The 24,724-nt window shown below is 35.8% G+C and overlaps 2 protein-coding genes across 2 annotated transcripts in view; both read left to right on the top strand.

Moving 5' to 3' along the window:
* The first annotated feature begins 5,936 nt into the window (after nucleotides 1–5,936).
* LOC148955917 (uncharacterized) lies at nucleotides 5,937–11,226 on the top strand. The gene is made up of 3 exons (XM_089095617.1): nucleotides 5,937–6,042; nucleotides 7,235–7,347; nucleotides 9,952–11,226. Exons 1-3 carry the CDS (start codon nucleotides 5,937–5,939, stop codon nucleotides 11,224–11,226), a joined length of 1,494 nt encoding a protein of 497 aa, XP_088951743.1.
* Nucleotides 11,200–24,724, top strand: part of LOC148955918 (uncharacterized) — a 14,948-nt gene continuing 1,423 nt past the window's right edge. Inside the window, exons 1-2 of the mRNA XM_089093131.1 lie at nucleotides 11,200–11,592; nucleotides 16,061–16,184. Of these exons, the coding sequence (XP_088949257.1) occupies nucleotides 11,231–11,592; nucleotides 16,061–16,184 (486 nt within the window). The 5' untranslated portion in view covers nucleotides 11,200–11,230. The remainder of the gene's footprint in view (nucleotides 11,593–16,060; nucleotides 16,185–24,724) is intronic.

Below are 24,724 nucleotides of genomic sequence, written 5' to 3' on the forward strand. Positions count from 1 at the left end.
TTACCTGCAAAACAGAAAGACCTCCCCCCCCCCCCCAACCCTTTATATATAACCCCAGGCTACTATTTTGCTTATTTTGTTGTTGTTGTTTTTAATTGCAATTACTGGTGTTTTAAACCAAAAGTTGATGAGTACAAGATAAAAGGCAAATCAATAAACACAGAACAATTGGCACTGGTGCATTATGCGGGCACCGCAAAGAAGTCAAGTTTGGTTAATGATAAGGAAATAATATAAACTAGGACGAATATATAATAGTTTAGAAACAAATTTGGGCTATATATTTAATATATATGGCTATATAATATATGGCTATATAATATAGCATAGCATATATTAAATACTAAACCTAACCTAGGTACCTTCCCCCCCCCCTAAACCTCAAAAAACAGTCGTTTAAATATTGTAACTCATTGAGAAACCACGGCTTTGCCATCATTTATCTATAGCGGTCTCTTGCAAATAGCCCGTTTGACGGGTTTCGTGACTGGTTTCCTTGATACAGTCCATAGCGGTGGACCCGCATAATGCACCAGTACCGGACAATTTAGGGTTTTTCAGAAAAGAAGATAACGAACTAGATTTTTTTTGTTAAATTTCAATAAAAACTATCTTAATAAATTCAGCTTCTTAAAAAGGCCAAAAAAATCATCTTAAAAAGGCCAAAAAAAGGCCAATCGCTCCCTTTCCGTCTAATATTTTAGATTTGTTCAGTCTCAGTCTCATCTCCTCAAGCTTTAAATTTGCATCGCTCCAACATGAAGATTTGAGAAATTCCGAGTGACAGAGTTTTAGTTGTGTTTTTATTTTCAATTTTTTATTTTCAATTTTATTTTAATAAATTCAGCTTCTTAAAGTTGTGTTTTTATTTATTTTCAATCTTATTTGAACATAACAATCAATGTGTTTATCTTCAATTTTATTTCAAATTTGCTTGCAACTTACTGAGCCTATAGACTTGGCAAAACGAACCAAGTAGCCAATATCGATTCGATTAATCGGTTATATGTTGATGAAAAACTAGGTTGTATCGATTCGTGACAACTCAATACGAACCAAAATCATTCCCTTCCCCCCCCCCTCCTCATCGGTATGAAGCTTTCAGATCAAACATGATCTGTGGCCATGTTTGTTTGTGCCCACAACAAACACAAATAAAACTAAATTTGAAAGTACATTAATTATTACAATAAACTTAATGACTGGCTTGTCTGGCACTTGTTTTTATTTTATCTAACAAAAAATATTTCAATCATTGTCTTCAGTTCCTATAAGAAACAGCAGTTTTTTTTTTTTTACATAAAATACCCTTTTCCGTTTGTAATTTGAACCGTAACTCAACCAAAAGAAAGCAAGAAATAAAAGAAGTCTTCACACAATTTAACCCCAATAATGTTATCCTAAAGCTGTTTTGATGGGTCTCACAAGTCCTGGCACGTACAAAGAATGTTTAGGGGAGGAGGTGGAGGTAAAAAAAAACTCATTTTCAAAATGAACTAAAAAGTAGAGAATTATTCTTTTTCTCAAGAATATACCAATATATTCGAACATGAGGGGCACAAAAAGCATTGAGTTTTACATAGCATAAACATCAAATTTACCTAGATTTTAAATGCATAAATGGAAAAAGTCGATGAATTGAGGAAAACAAATAAAAAAGATCAAATTATGCAAAAACGAATCGATTTTTTGCCCCGAATTTTCACTTATATTTATAGATTCTGTAAAAAAAATATTTTCAATATCTTGATTTTCCAATAAAAAAAATATATAATGTCTCATCCAAGATCACAACCTAAGTTAACACAGCCTCGGAAAGTGCTCTTACCGTTGTGCTTACGTATTGGTTGAAAAATAGTTCACAAATAAAAAAAAAATGTGTGACAAAGAAATGAATGGAGGGTGGAACAAAAAGATCAGTGAGTTAATAAAAACGAACTGGAAATGATTTAATTGAAAAAAATTAGGGTGGATAATAAAAAACCTATAATTTAGTAAAGAAATGCCGAGAAATTTACATTTTCAGGGGGTTGGGGCTCCAGTCCAGAATGCGTGGTCCCTATGAATCAGTTTTTAAGTAAACTGTAATGCTACCCTATACAGATACACAACTGTTTATATTCTTCATAAAAATGGGCATTAGTCTAGTTGTCTTTTTCTAATGTCAAATATTTAGTGATTTTCCTTTTCTGAAGAGAACATGCTAAACAAACAAGCAGTACCATTAAATTATTTATTGTGTACTATTTCCAAATATCATGGCTCCTTTACTGAAAATGCACACACCCCCCTGATGGTTCAGGATATAGCCCTAGGAATACATTAAAAAAAATCAACCAATAAAATTCTTACTTTTACAATATGAAAGAACACGAAATAATATAACAAGAAAGACTGTCATCACAAGATTCAACACAACGATGAAATGTATTTATAGGCCTACAGTTTTGTATGGGACTTCAGATGGGGAGGAAGGGGGAGGGGTATAATTTCAAAAAAGTGACTATGACATTTATAAAAAGTCTAGCATAAAATCGAAAATTCCGGCTCAACTAACCCACCCCCCTCCTCAATGCTTAGATATAACCAAAAAATAGCTCCTTTTTACAGTTTCATATATTTTGTCAATATCAGCTGTTCATAATCCCATATAAAAAGAACAAGTGTTGTATATAATCTGATATTATATCCAACCAATCAGAAGAGGGGGTGTGAGGTTGTTACGCAAAGAATAATATATTTTTTTGTTTCGCTTGATTTCGGTTCGAATTAACCCCTTCACGCACGATTTTTTTCCCGAAGGGAAAAAAAAATCTGAAATCTTGTTGGGTTAATGATACATAGCTAAAATACAAGGGGTAAAAGTTTCTAGCTGAACATGTGATGGAAAACCTAATTTTTCCAGTGTTCTCAGTCGAGGATAGTTTGCTTCACTTGATCAAAATCGGCCATATTTTCGGTGAAAAGCGTACAAAAGGCAAGTGCTGAATAAGTATACAACAAATCACTTAGCGTGAAATTCAACAAAACAATCGCGCCCATTGACATTACACAGAGGGATTTTGCATTTTGAACACATTGTGCGAGTCTTCATAATACATGGTGAGTTCTTGCAACGATTCTGCTTGTTGGTCTTTTCTGGCCAATTATCCGTCTGGTCAAACCGAGTGCTCCGTCCGGGGCACACAAAAATCCTGTTACTTTTCTTAGACGGCTCGCTAAGACCTTCCTCTGTTTCGTCAGAATCCAAGTTACATGAAGTCCTTGGCCTGTCTCGCTTCTTGCCTGGAACAGCAGCGTGGGTGAGAGCCTGTGCAACGTTAAGACGAAAGGAAAGTAGGTCAAGACGGCTTTTGTTGCTGATTTTCAGTCGATCACAGTCACTGTATTCTAGCCATGAGTTACAAACAGCAAGATCTACCATGTGGAAAATCATTCTGAGGGTCCACTTTTTTGATCGGATGAATGTTCTGTAACAAGACAAAAGCTGGTCTATTTTGTCAACTCCACCCATACTTCTGTTGTACTCATTGACAATCTGTGGCTGTGCGATTTCTATCTTTTTCTTTGCAATCTTTGATCATCTGTTTTCTTTGCTAACCTCACCTCCACCCACATATGTTGAAGCTAGCTGCACGCTGCTGTTATCCAACCAGCATACCAAGACAAATTCATCTTGACCCCCAACTACTTCAGAAAAGCTGCCCCTTCCTGTTATCTTCAGGTCTTTCTCGGTTTCGAGTGGCACACTTCGCCCGGATAGTACCCGTGCAAAGTACTCCTTTTTCTTTCAACTCTAGAAGAAGTTCGATTGAAGTAAAGAAATTGTCACAATACACTTTTGTGTATGGCGAGGGATTGATCGTATTCACCAGCTGGAGGACTATACCAGCTCCCAGACCATATTTTCTAAAGTCTTCCAAGATTTGTGTATTCTTCCCTTGGTAAACTTCAAAATTTAGCACGGTACCACCTGAAGTACATAAGAGAAAGACCTTGATGCCCCATGGACAAGGTTTACCTCTTATATATTGTTTTATTTCAAGATTGCCTGTATATGGTACCATCTGCTCGTCCACTGACAGGTTATCTGTTTGTGGTAGTTGACGCACTCGTGTCAAGACCGTATCAATTGCTGGTCAAACTTTCTATAAACGGTCGTTCGGATTTCTATAATTCAAATTGTCAACAACATTGAGTGAGGTCCGTATACGCTGGAACCTATTTATATTCATGACTTCAGCAATCAGGGGTACCCTAGTGGCTGGGTACCAAAACATCCTATATCTCGGGAACTTGAAGACACCCATTGCAACATGCATGCCAACGAGTCTCTTGATCTCTTCTCGAGTGGTACCAATGCTCACTCCATTTTTCTGTATGGAGTACAAGTTTGTATAGTTAGCAAACCTCTCATAAAATTCTTCAGGAAAATACTTATCAAAGTAAACAATCGGGTCAAGGTCTTTCGTCACTATCAGAAGCTTAGGCTGTTGTAGGAGGGTTCCACTTGCCATTGTTTGTGGGAGAGGGCCTCTTATGGTAACAGAAGTTCCTTTTCCGTTTTTTCCTCGTCTGTGCAGCGGGCTGGTGTGTCTCAACATCTAATACATCAAAATCTTGGGTGTCTTCTTCTTCAGGAGTTTCGTCACTGTCAGTAGGCACGTATGCTTCCTCCTCCTCACCATCAGATAGGTCCTCCATTTCAGACTGCTCACTATCAATCTCGTCAAAGATATTCCGGATTTTACCTTCATTTTGGATGCGCCGACTTCTTCTAGAGGGTCCTAAAAAAAGGAACTATTAGACAAGGACGAGAAAGAGCAATAAGCACCAGCTGGTATCACACTAATCACAGTTAGTATTATATCTTACGTTACGCACTGTCTTCAGCTGAGGACACGAAAAATAAGAATGCAGATGTCCTTAGAAACTTGTTTGACATATATATTTTTTTAACGACATGAAGATATATTCTTGAGCCGGCTAGATGTCCCACAGATCGTTCCTTGTTGCTTTGTCTATTTCTGGTGAAAAACATCAACTTATGCACACTGTCCTCAAATGAGAACACTCAACTTTTATAACAGCGCTCCCTAACCAAAAAAAGTCGCAGCCATTTGAAAAAGTTTTCTCTATTACTGCCAAACATTCAATTATTCATGCTAAAAAACCCAAATACCTCAGATTCATACTTACCGAGTTATAGAATTTCAACTTTTACCTGGTTCAGGACTTTTTTTTCTATTTGACATGATAAATCTAAGAAATATCTCCAAATTCTGTCTATGCCTGGACTAAAGCGAAAAAAGATGGCACGCAGGACTGACTTGTGAAAAACTACACATATCACTACAAAAGCGTTAGGAGCTACCTAGCGGTACAAATTAAATCGAGAAGTTGACGTACTCAGGTGAGGACACTATGCGTGAAGGGGTTAATTTGGGTTCACTAGGGGCACGGGTTGTGATCACGAACATACTACTTTTTTTCAAATTTTAAACTCTTCATAGCTTAAAGGAGACCTGTTATGTTGTTTATTAATAGATATTAAAGGAGCTTTTGATAATCTTTCTCATGCATCTTCTCTACTTAGCTTACTAAAATATGGTTTACCACATAACCTGGTTAATGTTTTTTGTTCGTGGTATTCTGGACTTAAAGTTTGCACTGCCTTAGGATCTATAATTTCTGCAGATGAAGTAGTAGTTAGGAGGTGGGTTAGACAAGGGGGGATATTATCGTCGTCTATTTTCAATTTGTGTCTAAAAGACTGTTTTGCTTCATTAAAAATCTCTCTGATTCACTTAGCACTTGAAATTAGTTATTTGGCTTATGCTGATGACATTATTTTACTTAGTCGGTCAAAGACTGTGCTGATTGAAAATTTTAAGATTTTAGCAAACGAGTTGAATAAAAAAGATCGAGAAAATAACATGCTGAAATTCCAGTATATTGTGATTAATGGCCCTCTTGGCTCTCCTCCTCCTGATTGCGGTTATGGTCGGATTCTTCATGCTTTGGACTCGGTGATATACTTAGGTGTCCCATTGTACGAGTCGATCTAGTTTTGCAATTAGAAATTATGCAGTTAATTTGTGGAATGGTTTCCAGGAGAGCATTAGGGAGTCAGAAAACCAGTTTCAGTTTAAAATTAGATTAAAAAAAATTTTGTTGGGTGGGAATTAATTTTTTTTTTTCTTTCTTTTTTTAAATGTTAAATTGTAATTAAGTTGTAAAACAAAAATTTAAAAAAAAAGTTAAATTGAGTTAATTTGTATTGAATGGTATGAAAAGAGTAGAAAGAGTGAATGAGTTTTGGTTTATGATAAAAGATTGTGTGACGCTGCTCAAGTCACAATAGTGGCTTAATAAAACGTCATTCGTTCTTACCATTTCTACGTTTGTTGATAATGTTATTCAAAAAAAGTGTTGTAAGTGCCAGTTAAGTATGATGTATTATTAGTTCAAAATAAAAGTCAAGTCAAGTAAAAAAAAGTCAAGTCATGAGAGCGAATGTTATCCTAACTTACTATGCGAATAAGCGAATTGGATGTTTTTTCATCCTAAAAAGTGAGTGAATGTGTGATAAGATTAAATGCCCGCGATGTGAAAGAATGTCGATACTCAAGTCAGTATAATTAAAATGGGAAAAGCGGCTTTTTTCACGGGAAAAAAAATTACTCGGAAAATGTGAAACTTGCTCATTATTCAGTACCGTAAGATAATTGTAACATAAATTCAAAAACGTAACAAAAATGTAACGTTTTTAGGACCGTAACGTAAAAAGTACTGTTTTATTTAAAACGTACCAAAAATGGTACGAACGTAATCTCAGTGGCAACCCTGTAAACAAAACAACACGCAATTCTAACTTTGACTAGCTACAGTGGCGCCTAACTAAATTGGAGCCTAACTAAATTGTCTCCGTACTTGTATGAAAACTAATCCAAAACAAAGAAAACCTGTTTACGTATTCGGTTTGAAAGTCTAGTTAGTTTTTCCTAACTAGATTTGTTTTTCCACGAGATTTTCTTTTATATTTTGATATGATGCGATTTGATAAGAGGATACGATCTTCTTCTAGATTTTGTTTGATACGATTTTCTTCTAGATTTTGTTTTGATACTATTTAATAAGATGATACGATTCTCTTTTAGATTTTGAAGCGATTTGATAAGATGATACGGTTCTCTTTTAGATTTTGATACGATTTGATACGATTCTCTTTCAGATTTTGTCCCAGACCATGATTTTAATTCGACACGTCGAGTAACTCGGTCTCAACTGAAGCCAACCCCGACAATACAGAAAGAAGCTAATCCACTTCAGTCCAAAGACCTCAAGGTGATAATTCTGAGCTATTTCACATGTTAAATTTTTTATAAAAGGATCTTTCGTTACTTCTCGGCTGAAACGGAATTAAAAAATTAACATATTTGAATTGAATTTAAGTTTTATTGTTAAATTTAAGCATTTCACTGCACTTCCAGTGCTCTTAATTCGAAACTTACACATTGAGCCTTCAGGTAAATACATAGTTAGTTCTAAGGAATGGGTGGGGGCGGAGTTAGAAGTTATATATAATTCATCTTGATTTCTGGGGATGTATCTGGTCTACCTTTTTATAAAAGTAGGAAGTAACGTTAAACCCCAACATTGTTAGAATTTATTCCATATAGGAGGGGACCTGCCCCTGTTTCTCGATAGCTTCCGTGTCAGTAAACCTTTTCTGATATACGTTTTTTTTTAGCAATGCCACAAGGAATCATGTATAAAGTAAGGTGTTAAGCCTGATTTTTTCAGTTTTTTTTTGTTTGGGGGGGGGAGGGGTAGGTTTCAGAAGTGGATGCCTGATGCTTCAGATTAGTCTTCCTAAAATTGGCGGTAGAAAAAAAATCTTCTGAAAAATTATTAAAATCTTGATTTTATTCAGAGTCTTATTTGTTGTGCAAAGAAGGAAAGTTAGCTCAGAAATTAGTTTTCTCGTATTTTCTCAATGCATTTACCTTAGGTCTCCTTTGGCAAAGAAAAAGAAAGACGTAAAAGAATGCTAAAAAGAGATCCAGAGAGTTTTTAAAACAATTCGCCATGGTGTTTGCGAGGTAGGACACTAGTCCTACTCTGCTTCAGGTGGTCGCAACCAATGTTTTGGATTATATGCTGCTTTCTCAATCAGTTGTGATAGGCTAATACTAAAAAATAAGTAAAAAGGTAGAAAACCTCTCATGTTTATAAGCTGCCATTCTTACAGCATTGAGTCTTAGCAAATTTCAGAATTCTTACGTTAGCAGTGTTATATGCTATCAAAGGATTAAGACCTTTAGAGAAAAGATAGCAATAACAAACAAAGGAGGTCTTGTCCTTGCAGAAGAGCTGCTTAGGATGGTTGTTAAAATTCACCCAAGAGTGGCAGATTAACTGTCAGAATGGGGAAATGCATCCTGCCAATCATGCATTCAACATAACACCAAGGGGTCTGCACGGTAAAAGACAAAAAAGAATACAGCTAATCTGCTAGTTAGGCCAACTAAAACGCGTAAACTTGAGACGCCTCCGATGAAAAATTCCCTACATTAGCCTCTTGCAGGATGAAAGAAGCGCAAATGAGGAAGACAAAAACATTGACTTGACTGTGACTAAGCTGACCCTGAATTGAAGGGGAATTTAGCTGCTCCCGTCGACAATGGGATAATAATGTATTCAAAATAACAATGGGCTTCCCAATGCCACCGAAAATGGAAACTGATCGTAAAAGAATTTCCTGAAAATTATTTTACTAATCGTGAAGATTAGCAGTTCAAATATGAGCCAATCAGAATTCTTCAGAAAAAGAATTACCAAGGTTGAGCAATTTAAGGAAATGTGTTCTACCAAAATAGATAGGCGAGACAAACTATATATAGCCTGGCTGGTTAATTTTTCAGTGTTCTTAGGCCATATGTGAACTTAAAAGAGGACTAAACTAATATGCTGACTCAAGGCCGTATCTGGTGGAGGGGGAATGAGAGTTTAAATCCCCTTGAAATTTTTGGTCGGAAACTCCTTGAATTTATTTCTATGGAAACTCCGTTTGGCTCAAATTAGAACTAGCTAAATCTCGTATTAGTAGCCTGGTTTTTTCAAAAGACATAAGAATATAATTAAAATTTTTATGTTTAAAAAAAGGATTGTGTTTGAAAATTACAGGAAATTTTAGCATTTCTTAGTAGTATTAAATATAATTGAAGTTATAAAACCGAAGTAACCCATCATAACACAAAGCAGCAAAAGAGAAAGCAAAAAAAAGAAAAAATCTGGATGTAACAGAAGTAACTTGAATTGTATAATTTGTTACTACCTGAAATTTTTTGGATTCAGTTTTTGTATGTCTGATGTGTTTTATTTAAGGTTATACATATCTTTAATTTGCTTCTTTTTTTTTTTAGCAAACTTCTTGTTTTGTTGCACTATTTTGGTTTCCAGCTCTTTCTGCTTCTTTGTTTTTATCAGCGAAGAAGACAGCTTGTTTTATGAAACCCCAGACACTGATTCTCTCATTTTCGCCCTTTTCACAGATCTAGCGCATTTGCTTTCTTTTGGCTTTTTTTTATTTTATTTTTTTGTTGTCTTTGAGAATTTGCTTCTTCTTGAGTAGTTGATTGTTATGATATTATTATGACGGATAATTCTTGTAGGTTTCAAATGTATTCAAATTTTTAAATATTACAATAACATAAAAATAGTTGGTGGTAGATTCCATTGCATTCCATGCTTTTTTTTCGTGCACACCGTCACTAAAGGTAACTAAAAAACGTTGGAATATAATTTAAAATGCTTATTTTTTCTATTTTTATTTTATTTTTAAAGTTATTTAAAGTTAACGTTAAAACGTTTTAAAGTTAAAAGGCTGCCTTGTAAAAATATGTTAAGTAACTGTATAGTAGCATTGATTTTTGTTTCTTATTTCAGAGTTACAAAGGGATCGATTATGAACCAGCTCCCTGCGTAAAGACAAAGAAGGTGAAACCAAAGGGAAAACTGCTATCTGAAGCTAGTGGGGTTTCTGATCATAACCTCAAATTAGAATCAACTCCCCTGAGATATACACGTTCTTCTTCAAAATTGAAAACTCCGCCAGCCCTAGTAACAAAAAATTTAAGCCAACAAGATTTTGACTTGAATACTTTGAACGTTGCCAAAAGAAATATTTTGACGTCTTTTTCTGTGTCAAAAAATTCTGCATTTGCCACCGTCAAAATGGAACCGATGCAATTTCTAGCCTGTCCAAATTGCTCACAAAAATTTCTTGAAAATATCGAATTTCACACGCATTTCGAAAATTGTGCTGCTTCCAGTCGTGAAGCTCATACTTTAGAAATAACTGTTTCTCGTGGACACAGTACAGACTTCCGATCCACTCAAACCCAGACATTAGATTACATCGATCTCGACACTGCTTTGACATTAGCTGACGCCAATCATGTTGAAGTTTGGGATAAAGACAAGCAAATTATGCAAGAGACATCTTCTGCAAAAGACACAACTAAAAGACAACGGCCACACCAATTTAAGATGTTCCATGCGTCCACATCGAAGTCGATCTTGGGTCTGTCCATAGAGAAGAGACTTGATCTTGGAAACAAACTTCAACTATTAATTGACAATCGCAGAAAAGATGATGACGAATTTGACTCTGAGGTGCTGGCAGTTCTTCAGTCTCTGCCTGAAAAATCGTTGTATCTTGCTCTCTGCTGCCCTATCTGCCTAAGAAGGTACAAGTACAAGCTGAAATTCAGACGACATTTAATCCAAGGTTTAATAAATGGTTGTGTCCAACCGAAGACAGCCTCAGAAAAAGATTTCCCAGAAAATATTTTGTCACTGTTTCAAGGTGAGGAGTTTTGTACTTCATTGAAAGTGAAGAAACTGTCAAATAAATTAGCTCACATTATCCACAACATGATACAAAACGCCGAATCTGACTGCTCTGTAACATGGGCCTTAAAAAATATTGGTTCTCTCCCATCTGTTGAAGATATAGAAACTCTAATCCAGCAATCTGACAATACTGAAATACAGAGTTTCTTCAATCAGTCGAAACTTCAGACATTTTTTCTTGATTTAATCTTGGAAAGGAGCAAAATATTCCAGACTAGAAAAAATAGAAAGACTATTCGTGACACCCTTCCAGCACGACCTAAAAGTGCCCCAAATAAGTTCGTCCCGGAAGAGAAAGAAATCTGATAATATGCCCGATTTACCCAACCTTTCTAGAGAGGCACGTATTGATGATTTACTTGAGAAAGAATTAGGAGCCATAATTTTGCAACAAAAATACCTCAGTGAGCCGCCAATGCACTCCTATAGTCCTGATCTGTATCCTGGTTTGCAACTGGAGCCAAGGCCATTTTCCGAGCCATGTTTGTACGAACAGAATGATGATCTTGTTATTGCAATGCTTGAGCCAATAAAAGTTGAGCCAAATGAGACTGTCGGGGATTCTGGGTATTTTTCTGGCAATAATTCAATTGGGAGTTTTGTTGATGCTGATCCTTCTTCTTTTGTACCGATTGACTATCCAATGCCCAAGCTATTGCCCTTTCAACCAATGTAAGTAGCTTACCCTACTTCTCTGCTGTCTCTTTCTCCCTTCCTTCTCTCCTCTCTTCCTCTTTTTTTCTACCTTTGCCTGCCCGTCTTTCTGCCCTTCTCTCTTTTTCCGTTTCTTTCTCTATCTTTCTCCTTCTTCCCACTCTCTGTCTTTTTCTCTTTTCATCTGTGTTTTAGTCTTTTTGTTCTAACCCCGTAATTTAGCTTTTGGGTGTTAATTCCCTGTACTTTGCTTATTTCATAACTAATATATCTGCTGTTGGAGGCAGTGGGCCTTTTTGGATTGAGCTTCCACTCAGTTTTTCGAGTTTGCCATTAACAATATATATATATATATATATATATATATATATATATATATATATATATATATATATATATATATATATATATATATATATATATATATATATATATATATATATATATATATATATATATATATATATATATATATATATATATATATATATATTGTGTGTGTGTGTGTGTGTGTGTGTGTGTGTGTGTGTGTGTGTGTGTGTGTGTGTGTGTGTGTGTGTGTGTGTGTGTGTGTGTGTGTGTGTGTGTGTGTGTGTGTGTGTGTGTGTGTGTGTGTGTGTGTGTGTGTGTGTGTGTGTGTATATATATGTATATATGTATATATATATATATATATATATATATATATATATATATATATATATATATATATATATATATATATATATATATATATATATATATATATATATATATATATATATATATATATATATATATCTCCCACCGCCACGACACCCCCCCCCCCCCCCCAAATTATATATTACTAAATAGTACCTTTATGGTACCAAACGGTTTATTTTTTAGTTTTTTACTGTCATTTTTGCTTTGATTTTGGAAAAATTAGCTTCAACTTTGCCCCTCCCCCCAGTATTTTGATGAAGCTACGTCACTGCTCTCCTCGCAATCAGTCTCTCTCCCGCATCCTTCCCACTATCCCTATGTCTGTCCTTCTCTCTCTTTCTCTATATCTCTCTTTCTCTCTCCCCCTCTCTGTTTTTCTATTTCTCTCTTTCCTTCCGTATTTTAGACTTTTTTTCTTCAACCCCGTAATTTAGCTTTTCAAATGTTAATTCCTTAGCATTACTTATTTCATGACTCTTGTCTGCTGTCGGAGGCAGTGGCCTTTGTGGCCCGAGCCTCCACTCAGATTTTTGCGTTTGTAAGTAAAATTAATATGCAAACTTTTACTCCAACAAAGTAACAAAGTACAAAGTCAACATATTAACGCATATTAATTACAAAGTAACAAAGTACAAAGTAAAATTAATATGCAAATTTTGTTTTAATTATTCATGTACGGTGAGCCAAAATCAAAACCTGCATTAATTCAAACACGTTCTGAAATTAAATAAAAAAAAAGTTTTTTTAACTGAAAGTAAGGAGCAACATTAAAAATTAAAACGAACAGAAATTATTCCGTATATGAAAGGGGTTCTCCCCTACTCAACGCCTTGGTCTTTATGCTAAAGTTTGACTCTGTCTCAAAACTTTACTTTTTTAAACAATAAAAAACTTAGCGTAAAGAGCGAGGCGTGGACGAGGGGACCACCTTTTTCAAATACGGAATAATTTCTGTTCGTTTTAAGTTTTATTGTCGCTCCTTACTTTCAGTTTAAAAAAAAAAACATCTTGTTTTTTTTATTTAATAGTGAAAAGAGGCAAGCGGAAACTCTTCTGTTTCACAAACAAGACTAACCGAACTAACACCAAACTTATCTGCAGCTGATCATCGAATAATACAGCAATCAGTAGGGCGATACCCATCATGTACAGTCGGGCTATTGAACAAATTTAGGCTAGTGGTAATATTTAAAAATTAAGTAACAAAAGCGACATTTTTAAATCAGAAGTAAATAAGGATTTTATTGATGTCAGTAGTTAACTGAAGAAAAAATATAACAGAATAGGATGGCCAAATTGGTCTTTTAATAAGATGTTTTTGTAGGTAAGTCAAATAACAAAGTACAAAGTAACATATGTACGCATATTAATTTTACTCCACTCAGATAATAATAATCTGCGGTATTAGGTTAACCAATAATTTAATCAATTGGTATATTATTGGTGCATATATTTTTACCAAATGATTAATTTAGATTAACCGATATAAGTAACATATCTTGTCTCTCTTTTTTTAATCCGTCTCTCTTCATTCCTCCTTCCCTCTGTCCCGTGTCTGTCCCCCTCTCTCTTGTTTTCTCTCCCTCTCCCTATTTTTCTCTCTTCCTCTCCCTATTTTTCTCTCTCACTCCGTTTTTTACTCTTTTTGTTTCAATCCCATAATATAGCTTTTTGGGTGTTAATTAAATAAACAAAAAGTTTTTTCAACTGAAAGTGAGGAACAACATTAAAACTTAAAACTAACAGAAATTATTACTTATATAAGGGGGGCTGCTCCTCCTCAACACATTGCTCTTTACGCTAAAGTTTGAATTTTGTCCCAATTGTTTAAGAACGACTCCTGAAACACATGGTTCGTTTAATTAGAACAATAAGAAGCTTTTTTAAAGTAATAATAAACTTAAAGAGCGAGGTGTTGAGGAGGAGCAACCCCTCTCATATACGTAATAATTTCGGTTCGTTTTAAGTTTTAATGTTTCTCCTTACTTTCAGTTGAAAAAATCTTTTTTTTAAATTTTATTTCTGATTGTTTTTTAAATAATTCCTGGAAATCCGGCTTCAACTTCACGAAAAAATCCTTCCTTAAACCTCTACGCGTAAAATTGAGTCGGCAAAGTGAAAGGAAAACATAAGAAGAATTTTGAATCGGTATTCTGGCAAATTCCCAAATTTTTCCTGAAAAATCTACTCCCTGGAAACTTCCCTTCCCATAGAAAATTTTTCCCGTGGAAAATCCCCCTCCCCAGCAGAAAATTCGTCCTCCCTCCACCCGAAAAATGTATCCATACTTCCCAATAACAAATATTATACGTAAACAATAGACACATTTGTAACTTAAAGACCTTTCCCCAGGGCTTGTTGGGGTTATGATATCTCTAATGGTATAGTTTTTCGGCTTTTCAATTATGCTGAACAAAATGGCAATCTCATAACCGTGATCAGACGATTTTGAGAAAAAAGTGGGCGTGGGAGGGGGCCTAGTTGCCCTCCAATATTTTTGGTCACTTAAAAAGGGCACTAGAACTTCTGATATCCGTTCAAATGAGCCCCCCCCCCCCCAAAAAAAAATTCTAGGATCACTGGGTCGATAAGATCACCCCTGAAAAAATAAAACAACAAAAAACAAATAGCCTAACACGCATCCATGATCTTTCTTGTGGCAAAAAACACAAAGTTCCACATTTTTGCAGATAGGAGCTTGAAACCTCTAATTTATGGTCCTCTGATATGCTGAATCTGACGGTGTGATTTCATTAAGATTATGTTACTTTTAGGGGATGCATCCCCCTTTTTTCGAAAATAAGACAAATTTCTAAGGCTCAGCCTTTGATGGCTCCGAACTTATATGTTTGAAATCAGCATAAAAAGTTGATTCTTTTGATATATCTATTGGTATCAAAATTCCGTTATTTACAGTTTCGGTTACTATTGAGCCGGGTCGCTCCTTACTTACTGTTCGTTACCACGAAATGTTTGATTCCCGGTACATTACTTATTTTATAACTATTTTATTTCTACTTGGAGGCAGTTGGCCTCTGTGGCCTGAACCTCCACTTTGTTTTCTTTTTTTTTTTTTAATTAAATTTAAACGCTAATTTGTTGTAATTCATATTAAAATCTGTAATTAATCCAAGTACAATATTTTAAAGTGTTTTATTTGCCATTAATGCTTGTCTTCAGCTCATTTCGAACGTTGCCAGCATCCTACCTCAGGGTATAGAGTCAAGTACTATTTGCAAACCATTAATTTTTTTTTAATTTCAAATTAAATAAAAATTAAATTACTAAAATAGAAAAAAATAATCGCTTTACAGTAGAATTTCGAGGTTCGTTCATTTGGCGAACTTAAAATGAAGGGTACATTGAAATTTATTTTATTGATGTTCTAAAAGCATATGGGTAGTTGTGTTTTTCCTACCCGCAAATACGTTGAACTGGATTTCAGTTTGCTCTTTTTTCTCTTCAACTGCGAAACGCTGGTTTTTGCTGATTTGAACAATTTCTATATTTCCGTGTATTTGATTCGTTGATTATTTTTTTTTTGAAAATAACTAGCATAGATGGGCTGAGTTCCTGGTTTAGAGTGAAAAAAAAAAAAAAAAAAAAAATGCGATTCCAGTAGGTTGTAGGAAACGAAATATGAATGACAAAGACTTTTCTTTCTTTCCAAGAATTTATCTATAAAATAATTTTTATCTATATATCTATAATTTATCTATAATGTACCTATTTATCTACGTACACATCAACGCGAGCACATTGATCATTCCTCTCTTTCATACCCATAAACCTTTTCTCCTAGCATTCCAACTGAAGAAGATGAATCCCTGCAAAGACCGTATGATAGTCCACCGGTCCTAGAATGTCCTGGGGAACTTATAGATGCTCATTATGGTTCATGGTATACTGATAGTCTTTTTAATTAGGTAAGATTTAACCCTTTCCTGGCGGATGTACCCATGGGTTTTTCAGTATTTGTTTTTCTTTCTATCATCCCACTAATATCGGCCCTCCAGATTCTCTTTCGGTTCCGAAATTGGTGTAGCAGCCTGCTAATTTTAGGATTCAGGGCATCTATAGTCCGGATAGGAAGTTGTTAATTCCAGCTCCCTGAAAAAAAAACAATGAATAAAATAGACAATGTGTGAATATGAGGTAACCTGTATATGAGTAACCTGTGGGTAATTTTTACCAAAAATAAAATGTTTGACACTCATGACTTTACATTTGGGTTCTTTTTTTTAGGGGGGGGGGGGGGTAAAATACCAAAATTTAAAAGGATTTTTTCTGCTAACCAGAAAAATTTCAGATTTTCTGAGGATTTTAGTTTTTTAAGCGTAAAGGGCAAAAATTCAATTTTCTGAAGATTGAAAATGAAATCCTGGGGTGCTCAAGTTTTCAGTTGTACAATTTATCTCCAAATGTACAAAAAAATAAAAGTTATTTTTCTACCTCCAATCCAAAATAATTTAATTTTCTTCTGACTAAAACTGAAAGTGTGGACTATAACAAAAAAACTAGCCATTACACCAGAATTGTCACACGGAAATTTCAGATTTTCCGAGGATTTTAGTTTTTTAAGCATAAAGGACGAAAATTCAATTTTCTGAAGATTGAAAATGAAATCCTGGGGTGCTCAAGTTTTCAATTGTACAATTTATCTCCAAATGTACAAAAAAGTAAAAGTTATTTTTCTACCTCCAATCCAAAATAATTTAATTTTCTTCTGACTAAAACTGAAAGTGTGGAGTGGTCATAACAAAAAAACTAGCCATTACACCAGAAATTGTCACACGGAAATTTCAAATTTTATGAGGATTTTAGTTTTTTAAGCATAAAGGGCGAAAATTCAATTTTCTGAAGATTGAAAATGAAATCCTGGGGGTTCTCAAGCTTTCAATTGTTCATACTTGCAAGATTTTTTAAGAATGGGGTTTGAAAACTGATTACAAGATCAGCCCAAAAATAAATTTGAAATATTAAAAAGAATTTGTTGTTAACCTCCAAATGTACAAAAAAGTAAAAGTTATTTTTCTACCCCCAATCCAAAATAATTTAATTTTCTTCTGACTAAAACTGAAAGTGTGGGGTGGTTATAACAAAAAAACTAGCCATTACACCAGAGTTGTCACCACAGTCAGTTCCTATAGTGCTACAATGCCCTAATTTGTATGCCACAAAGCGATTTTCTGTGCTTCAGTAAAAAAATTGACCGTAATAGTGCTAAAATAGCATTTCCATGCTACAGGTGGCAACCCTGTATTACACTTTTTGCAGATATGGGAACTTATCGAATGAAGTAGAAATTCAAAATCCATTGTAAGTGTCACTCTTATCTATATTTAATTTGTCAATGATTTGATAATCATGACCCTTTACATCAGCCTTTCCTCATGGATGTAATACGGTAGTTATTTTTTCTTATATTTCTAAGAGTTACAGATATTGCAAGATAGATTGATATATAGCTTACACATACTATATCAATTTATAGAAATATCTTATTTTAATCCTCTAAAATGCAGAGATACCTTACGATAAATCGATATACATTATATATATAATATATCGGTAAGTCAAAACATTTAGAAAGATCTTTCTAAAACATGGAGGTACTGGAAGATAAATCTTTATGTAGCTTATATATAATGTATCTATATATCGATACATTTTATCTTAATCTTTCAAAAAGTAGAGATACCGCAAGCTAGATTGATATATATCTTAGCTATAACATAGTGACATGCCAATATATTTTTTTTATCTTTTTAAATGGCGGAAATATCGCTAAGTAAACCAATATATAGCTTCAGGGACCTCAATAAATTATTCTTTTAGTTTTTTTCATCAATCTAGATTAGTTTTTACCTAGGATGAGGTCTTTAAAGGCCACGGTAATGATTGGATAATCCTCCTTTAGTCCTTTCCGCAGGTCATCCTATGTGGGGGATGAAACATGCCTAGGAAAAACTAGGTCTAGACATGCATGGGCGCCCATAAGCTGAATTCCAGGGGGGGGGCAAACCTCATCTAACTGGCACATTTAATGATATATAATAGAAATCTCAGAACAAAAATATAAAAATAAGGCAGCATCATTCAGCCAGGGGGGGAGCCCCCCCCCATATGGGCGCCCATGTAGACATGGACGAAATAATATAAGTGATAGCAAAGCAGTAACTGCCCCAAAGAGTTTGGACCAGTTATTAAAAGCTTTTAGCGAGAGTGCTACTAAGTTTTTCTACAGAAAAAGCTTCCAAATGTATTCCAAGCTTCATTTCCCCAGCTAGCTAGCTCAAGAAATGTGACTCTTGAATTCCCAATTACCCTTCTTGTTACTACATGCATATATTCACTTAAAATAATTTAGATATACCAGTGTCTTTAGGACAGGGATGAAATACCGGCTTTGATATTCCAAAATCGGTATGTCACAAGACACGCAATTTACTGGAGGGCATAAAGACTGAAAAATGCGAGTTTCTTTTTTTTAAATTGAACTTAAAACTTGATTAAATCAACACAGTAAACAAAACAACGGGTAGGCGAAGAGGTAGAACTTGATGTGTCTTCTTTAGCCCAAGAAAGAAACGAAAAACGAAAAATTTTTGTGCTTGCTGAACAGTGGTCTGCGTAGCTTAGATGTCGATCTCCTGATTCTCTGAACTCAACCGGGGACTACAATGTGCAGCTGGAGGTAAATCAACCGACACTTCCGTTTTCCCTCTGCATTTCTCCAGGTACCCACTTGGAGCTGGGTCGACTCAGGCTGAGCTTACAGGGTTCCAACGCTAACCCCCCCTCCAAACCAAATAATCAGCAACACCAGGACTCGAACATTACAGGTATAGGATTTCAAATCTGGGGTGTCAACCACTTGCCTAGGACGGTTTAACAAAAAAAACAAACAAAAAAAGAATAAAAATATAAATTTCTCAAAAAGGAAAGAAAAAGAGGGAAAAAAATGTAAGCTGAAAGAACTATCTTCTTTGAATTCTTTCTAAGCGAGAGGGGCGATTGTGAGTCACTTACTGATGGTGATTCACTAGTTCAAATAACTTGTATTTATTTGCAATTAGGAAATTGCAACCTTATATTTATCTCGGTCTCTCATTCTTAAAAAAATGGGAAAACAAACTTGTTCATAGCTCAAGATAAATGACATTGTTGACTTTTAATCAACAATTTTAGTTCATTGAAAAAAATTTTTTCTCTAAGGTATTAATCAATTTTTTTCTAAATCAAGAGCTTACATTCGGAGGAACATTTTCCCTCCTCCAATTGATTGTTCTGTCATCTGCAAACGATATTTGTAATTCATATGTTGAAGGCATGCAATTTGAGAATCATTTATACAAATGAATAGAAGCCATGTACAGAACGTTTTTAATAAACTCTTACACAAGGAAATTTTTCTTTAGCATCAGTATGCAAAAAAAAAAAAAAATTGATCGGAGGAAAAAAAGCCATTTTCTAGCTATATCTGTGAGTGAGAAAAGTAGAAAAGTAGACAAAACACAATTTGAAAAAAATGATTTTGGACCGTCGATATAACTTCTTTTGTTTGAGTGGATGAGCTTAAAATATAGTTTTCAGAAAAAAAATTAAAAATTAAAAATCGCCTCCTGAATCACCACATCCAAGATTCCAAAGTAGCTAAATGGTTTTTGTAGATGTTTGTATATTTCAAAACCTTATAATAGCTGGTTCTTAAGTTGATAAGGTACCTAAAACGAACACCCTATCTCGTCCATTATTATTTTTTTTTAGTTTTTGTGGCCAATTTACTTCGTGGCCAATATTTCAAAACGTTATAATGGCTGGTAAAACGCTGTAATAGTTGACACGGTACCTTAAAGGATCACCCTATCTCGTCCATTATTATTTTTTTCAGTTTTTGTAGCCAATTTACTTCGTGGCCAATATTTCAAAACGTTATAATGGCTGGCAAAACGCTGTAATAGTTGACACGGTACCTTAAAGGATCACCCTATCTCGTCCATTATTATTTTTTTCAGTTTTTGTAGCCAATTTACTTCGTGGCCAATATTTCAAAACGTTATAATGGCTGGTAAAACGCTGTAATAGTTGACACGGTACCTTAAAAGATCACCCTATCTCGTCCATTATTATTTTTTTCAATTTTTGTGGCCAATTTACTTTGAATTGATTGGATGATCTTGCCAGAATTTATAGAGCTTACATAAGGGAGCTAAATAATTGACAGACAAATAAAAGCCGACACTTACTTTCCTAAAAATCTTAGAAAAACCAAAATTTAAATTTTAGCGTTCTGTCCTGGTTTGAGTCCTGGTGTCGCTGGTTATTTGGTTTGGAACGGGGTCAATGGTGTGACCCTGCAAACTCAGCCTGAGTTGACCGAGCTCTAAATGGGTGCCTCGAAAAATCTGTGGGGAAAACACAGGATATATCAGGTAATTTGACCCCAGCCACGCGCAGCAATGCTGGCCGACGTCATTGATTCAGGAGATCGGTACTTATGCAGCGCACACTATTGGTTGACATGCAAAAAAGTTTTTTTTTTTTTAGTTCTGTCCCGGAGGTAGAGATATTCAATTTTAATGCACATCATTAGAAAGTGTAATTTGTTTTCAATGAAATGGAACATAATTTTATTTTTGAAGTTGTGGAAAGGACAATCCCTTGAAATATCAGCCAGAAAATCGCTAAAAATAAGCTAAAAGGAAACGGCATTTGAGTGTTTTGGCTGCTTTGAGGGTTTCCTGTGGTGTCACCTGCTTTGTTTTAAATTTCTCCGACAGAAGAGACGTAAAATTTCACTGTCTTTTCAATCAAATTTCACTGCCAAACCGAGATTTCTTGATATCTCTCGATGATAGCTAGTCCCCTTAAAGAATTCATTAGTGAGTCCTTTGTCTTTGTGACGGTCAGCCAACATTGAGGCTCACGGAATAATTTTAAAGTACTGTATCGCCTTAAATAAGGTTGACTGGCAGTTGGATCGTCTATCAGAGGCAACGCTGTAGCGTTGCCTATAGTAAAGGCCATACGGCTCCAATGTTTTATTATTATTTATTATTTATTTATTTTATTTTTTTCCCAGAGGCACTTCATATGGAAGGGGTCGTCGTAGAAACTTCAAAGGGGGATCATTCGATTGGAAATAAAAATTTCTAGTGCCTTTTTTAATAGTCAAAAATGATTGGAGGGCAACTAGCCCCCCCCACGCTCATCATTCCCCCACACAAATCCAAACAAAAGTTTGAGATAGCCATTTTGTTCAGCGTAGTTGATTTCCACATAGAAAATATATTTTTGAGGATGCTCCTCCACAACCCTCAGGGCTAGGGTTTTAAGTTATGCCCTGGGGGCATGTAAGGTTTTTATAGAAGGCGTTGTCGTAAAAACTTCAAAACAGGCTCATTCGATTGGAAATTAAAGTGCTAGTGCCCTTTTTAATAGTCAAAAGTGACTGGAGTGTAACTAGCCTCCCTCCCCCCCTCCACGCCCATCATTTCCCCAAACACATCCAATCAAAATTTTCAGATAGCCATTTTGTTCAGCGTAGTTGATTTCCAGATAGAAAATATATTTTTGAGGAGGACACTCCCCCACAACTGTCAGGGCAAGGGTTTTAAGTTATGCCCTGGGGGCGTATAAGGTTTTTATAGAAGGCGTTGTCGTAGAAACTTCAAAACAGGCTCATTTGATTGGAAATTCAAAGGGCTACTGCCCTTTTTAATAGTTGAAATTGATTGGAGGGCAACTAGCCCCCCCCCGTCAGTCCCCCAAGCACATCCAATCAAAACTTTCAGATGGGCATTATGTTCAGCGCAGTTGATATCCAGATAGAAAATATCTTTGAGGGAGACACTCCCCTAACACCCTTGGGGCACGGCGTTTCATTTGTACTCTGGGGGCATATAAGGTTTTTTTAGGAGGTGTTGTCGTAGAAAATTCAAAACAGGCTCATTCGGTTGGAACTTCAATAGCTAGTGCCCTTTTTAACAGTCGAAATTTATTGGAGTGTGACTAACCCCCATCCCCCCTCACGTCCATCATTTCCCCAAACACATCCAATCAAAATTTTCAGATAGCCATTTTGTTCAGCGTAGTTGATTTCCACATAGAAAATACATTTTTGAGGAGGATACTCCCCCACAACCCTCAGGGCAAGGGTTTTAAGTTATGCCCTGGGGGCATATAAGGTTTTTATAGAAGGAGTTGTCGTAGAAACTTCAAAACAGGCTCATTAGATTGGACATTAAAGACCTAGTGCCCTTCTTAATAGTCGAAAGTGATTGGAGTGTAACTAGCCCCCCTCCCGCCCCACGCCCATCATTTCCCCAAACACATCCAATCAAAATTTTCAGATAGCCATTTTGTTCAGCGCAGTTGATTTCAAGATAGAAAATATATTTTTGAGGAGGATACTCCCCCACAACCCTCAGGGCAAGGGTTTTAAGTTATGCCTTGGGGGCATATAAGGTTTTTATAGCAGGTGTTGTCGTAGAAACTTCTAAACAGGCTTATTCAATTTGAAATTTAAGAGCTAGTGCCCTTTTTAATAGTCGAAAGTGATCGGAGTGTCACTAGGCGCCCCCCCCTCCCACCCCAATCATTTCCCAAAACACATCCAATCAAAATTTTCAGATAGCCATTTTGTTCAGCGTAGTTGATTTCCAGATAGAAAATATATTTTTGAGGAGGACACTCCCCCACAACTCTCAGGGCAAGGGTTTTAAATCATGCCCTGGGGGCATGTAAGGTTTTTATAGAAAGCGTTGTCGTAGAAACTTCAAAACAGGCTCATTCGATTTGAAATTAAAGGGCTAGTGCCCTTTTTAATAGTCGAAAATGATCGGAGGGCAACTAGCCCCCCCCCCCCCACGCCCATCATTCCCCCAAACACATCCAATCAAATTTGAAATAGCCATTTTGTTCAGCGTAGTTGATTTCCACATAGAAAATATATTTTTTAGGAGGATAATCCCCCACAACCCTTAGGGCAAGAGTTTTAAGTTATGACTTGGGGGCAAATCAGGTTTTTAGAGAAGGAATTGTAGTAAAAACGTATAAACAGTCTCATTCGATTGGAAATTCAAAGGGCTAGTGACCCTTATAAGAGTCAAAAGTGATTGGAGTGAAACTAGTCCCCCTCCCACCCCCCCACGCCCATCATTTCCCCAATCACATCCAATCAAAGTTTTGAGATAGCCATTTTGTTCAGCGTAGTTTATTTCCAGATAGAAAATATATTTTTGAGGAGGATACTCCCCCACAACCCTCAGGGCAAGGGTTTTCAGTTATTCCCTGGGGGAATATAAGGTTTTTATAGAAGGCGTTGTCGTAGAAACTTCAAAACAGGCTCATTCGATTAGAAATTAAAGACCTAGTGCCCTTTTTAATAGTCGAAAGTGATTGGAGTGTAACTAGCCCCCCTCCCGCCCCTACGCCCATTATTTCCCTAAACACATCCAATCAGAATTTTCAGATGGCCATTTTGTTCAGCACAGTTGATTTCCAGATAGAAAATATATTTTTGAGGAGGACACTCCCCCACAACCCTCAGGGCAAGGGTTTTAAGTTATGCCCTGGGGGTATATAAGGTTTTTATAGAAGGCGTTGTCGTAGAAACTTCAAAACAGGCTCATTCAATTTGAAATGAAAGGGCTAGTGCCCTTTTTAATAGTCAAAAATGATTGGATGGCAACTTGCCCCCCCCCCCCCATGCCCAGCATTCCCCCAAACACATCCAATCAAAATTTTTAGATAGCCATTTTGTTCAGCGTAGTTGATTTCCATATAGAAAATACATTTTTGAGGAGGATACTCCCCCACAACCCTCAGGGCAAGGGTTTGTAGTTATAACCTTAGGGAATTTAAGCTTTTTATAGAAGGCTTTCTCGTAGAAACTTAAAAACATACTCATTCGATTGAAAATTAAAGGGATAGTGACCTTTTTAATAGTCGAAAATGATTGAAGGGCAACTAGCCCCCCCCCACGCACATCATTGCCCCAAACACATCCAATCAAAATTTCAGATAGGCATTTTGTTCAGCGTAGTTGATTTCCATATAGAAAATATGTTTTTGAGGAGAATACTCCCCCACAACCCTCAGGGCAAGGGTTTTAAGTTATGCCCTGGGGGTATATAAGGTTTTTATAGAAGGCGTTGTCGTAGAAACTTCAAAACAGGCTCATTCAATTGGAAATGAAAGGGCTAATGAGCTTTTTAATAGTCAAAAATGATTGGATGGCAACTAGCCCCCCCCCATGCCCATCATTCCCCCCAACACATCGTATCAAAATTTTGAGATAGCAATTTTGTTCAGCGTAGTTGATTTTCAAATAGAAAATATATTTTTGAGGAGGATACTCCCCCACACCCCTCAGGGCAAGGGTTTTATGTTATGCCCTGGGGGCAAATAAGGTTTTTATAGAAGGTGTTGTCTTAGAAACTTCAAAACAGACTCATTCGAT

This window comes from Artemia sp. Qi Xiang Cuo, chromosome 1, assembly GCF_049724085.1.
Source record: "Artemia sp. Qi Xiang Cuo chromosome 1, ASM4972408v1, whole genome shotgun sequence".
Taxonomy (NCBI): Eukaryota; Metazoa; Arthropoda; class Branchiopoda; order Anostraca; family Artemiidae; genus Artemia; species Artemia sp. Qi Xiang Cuo.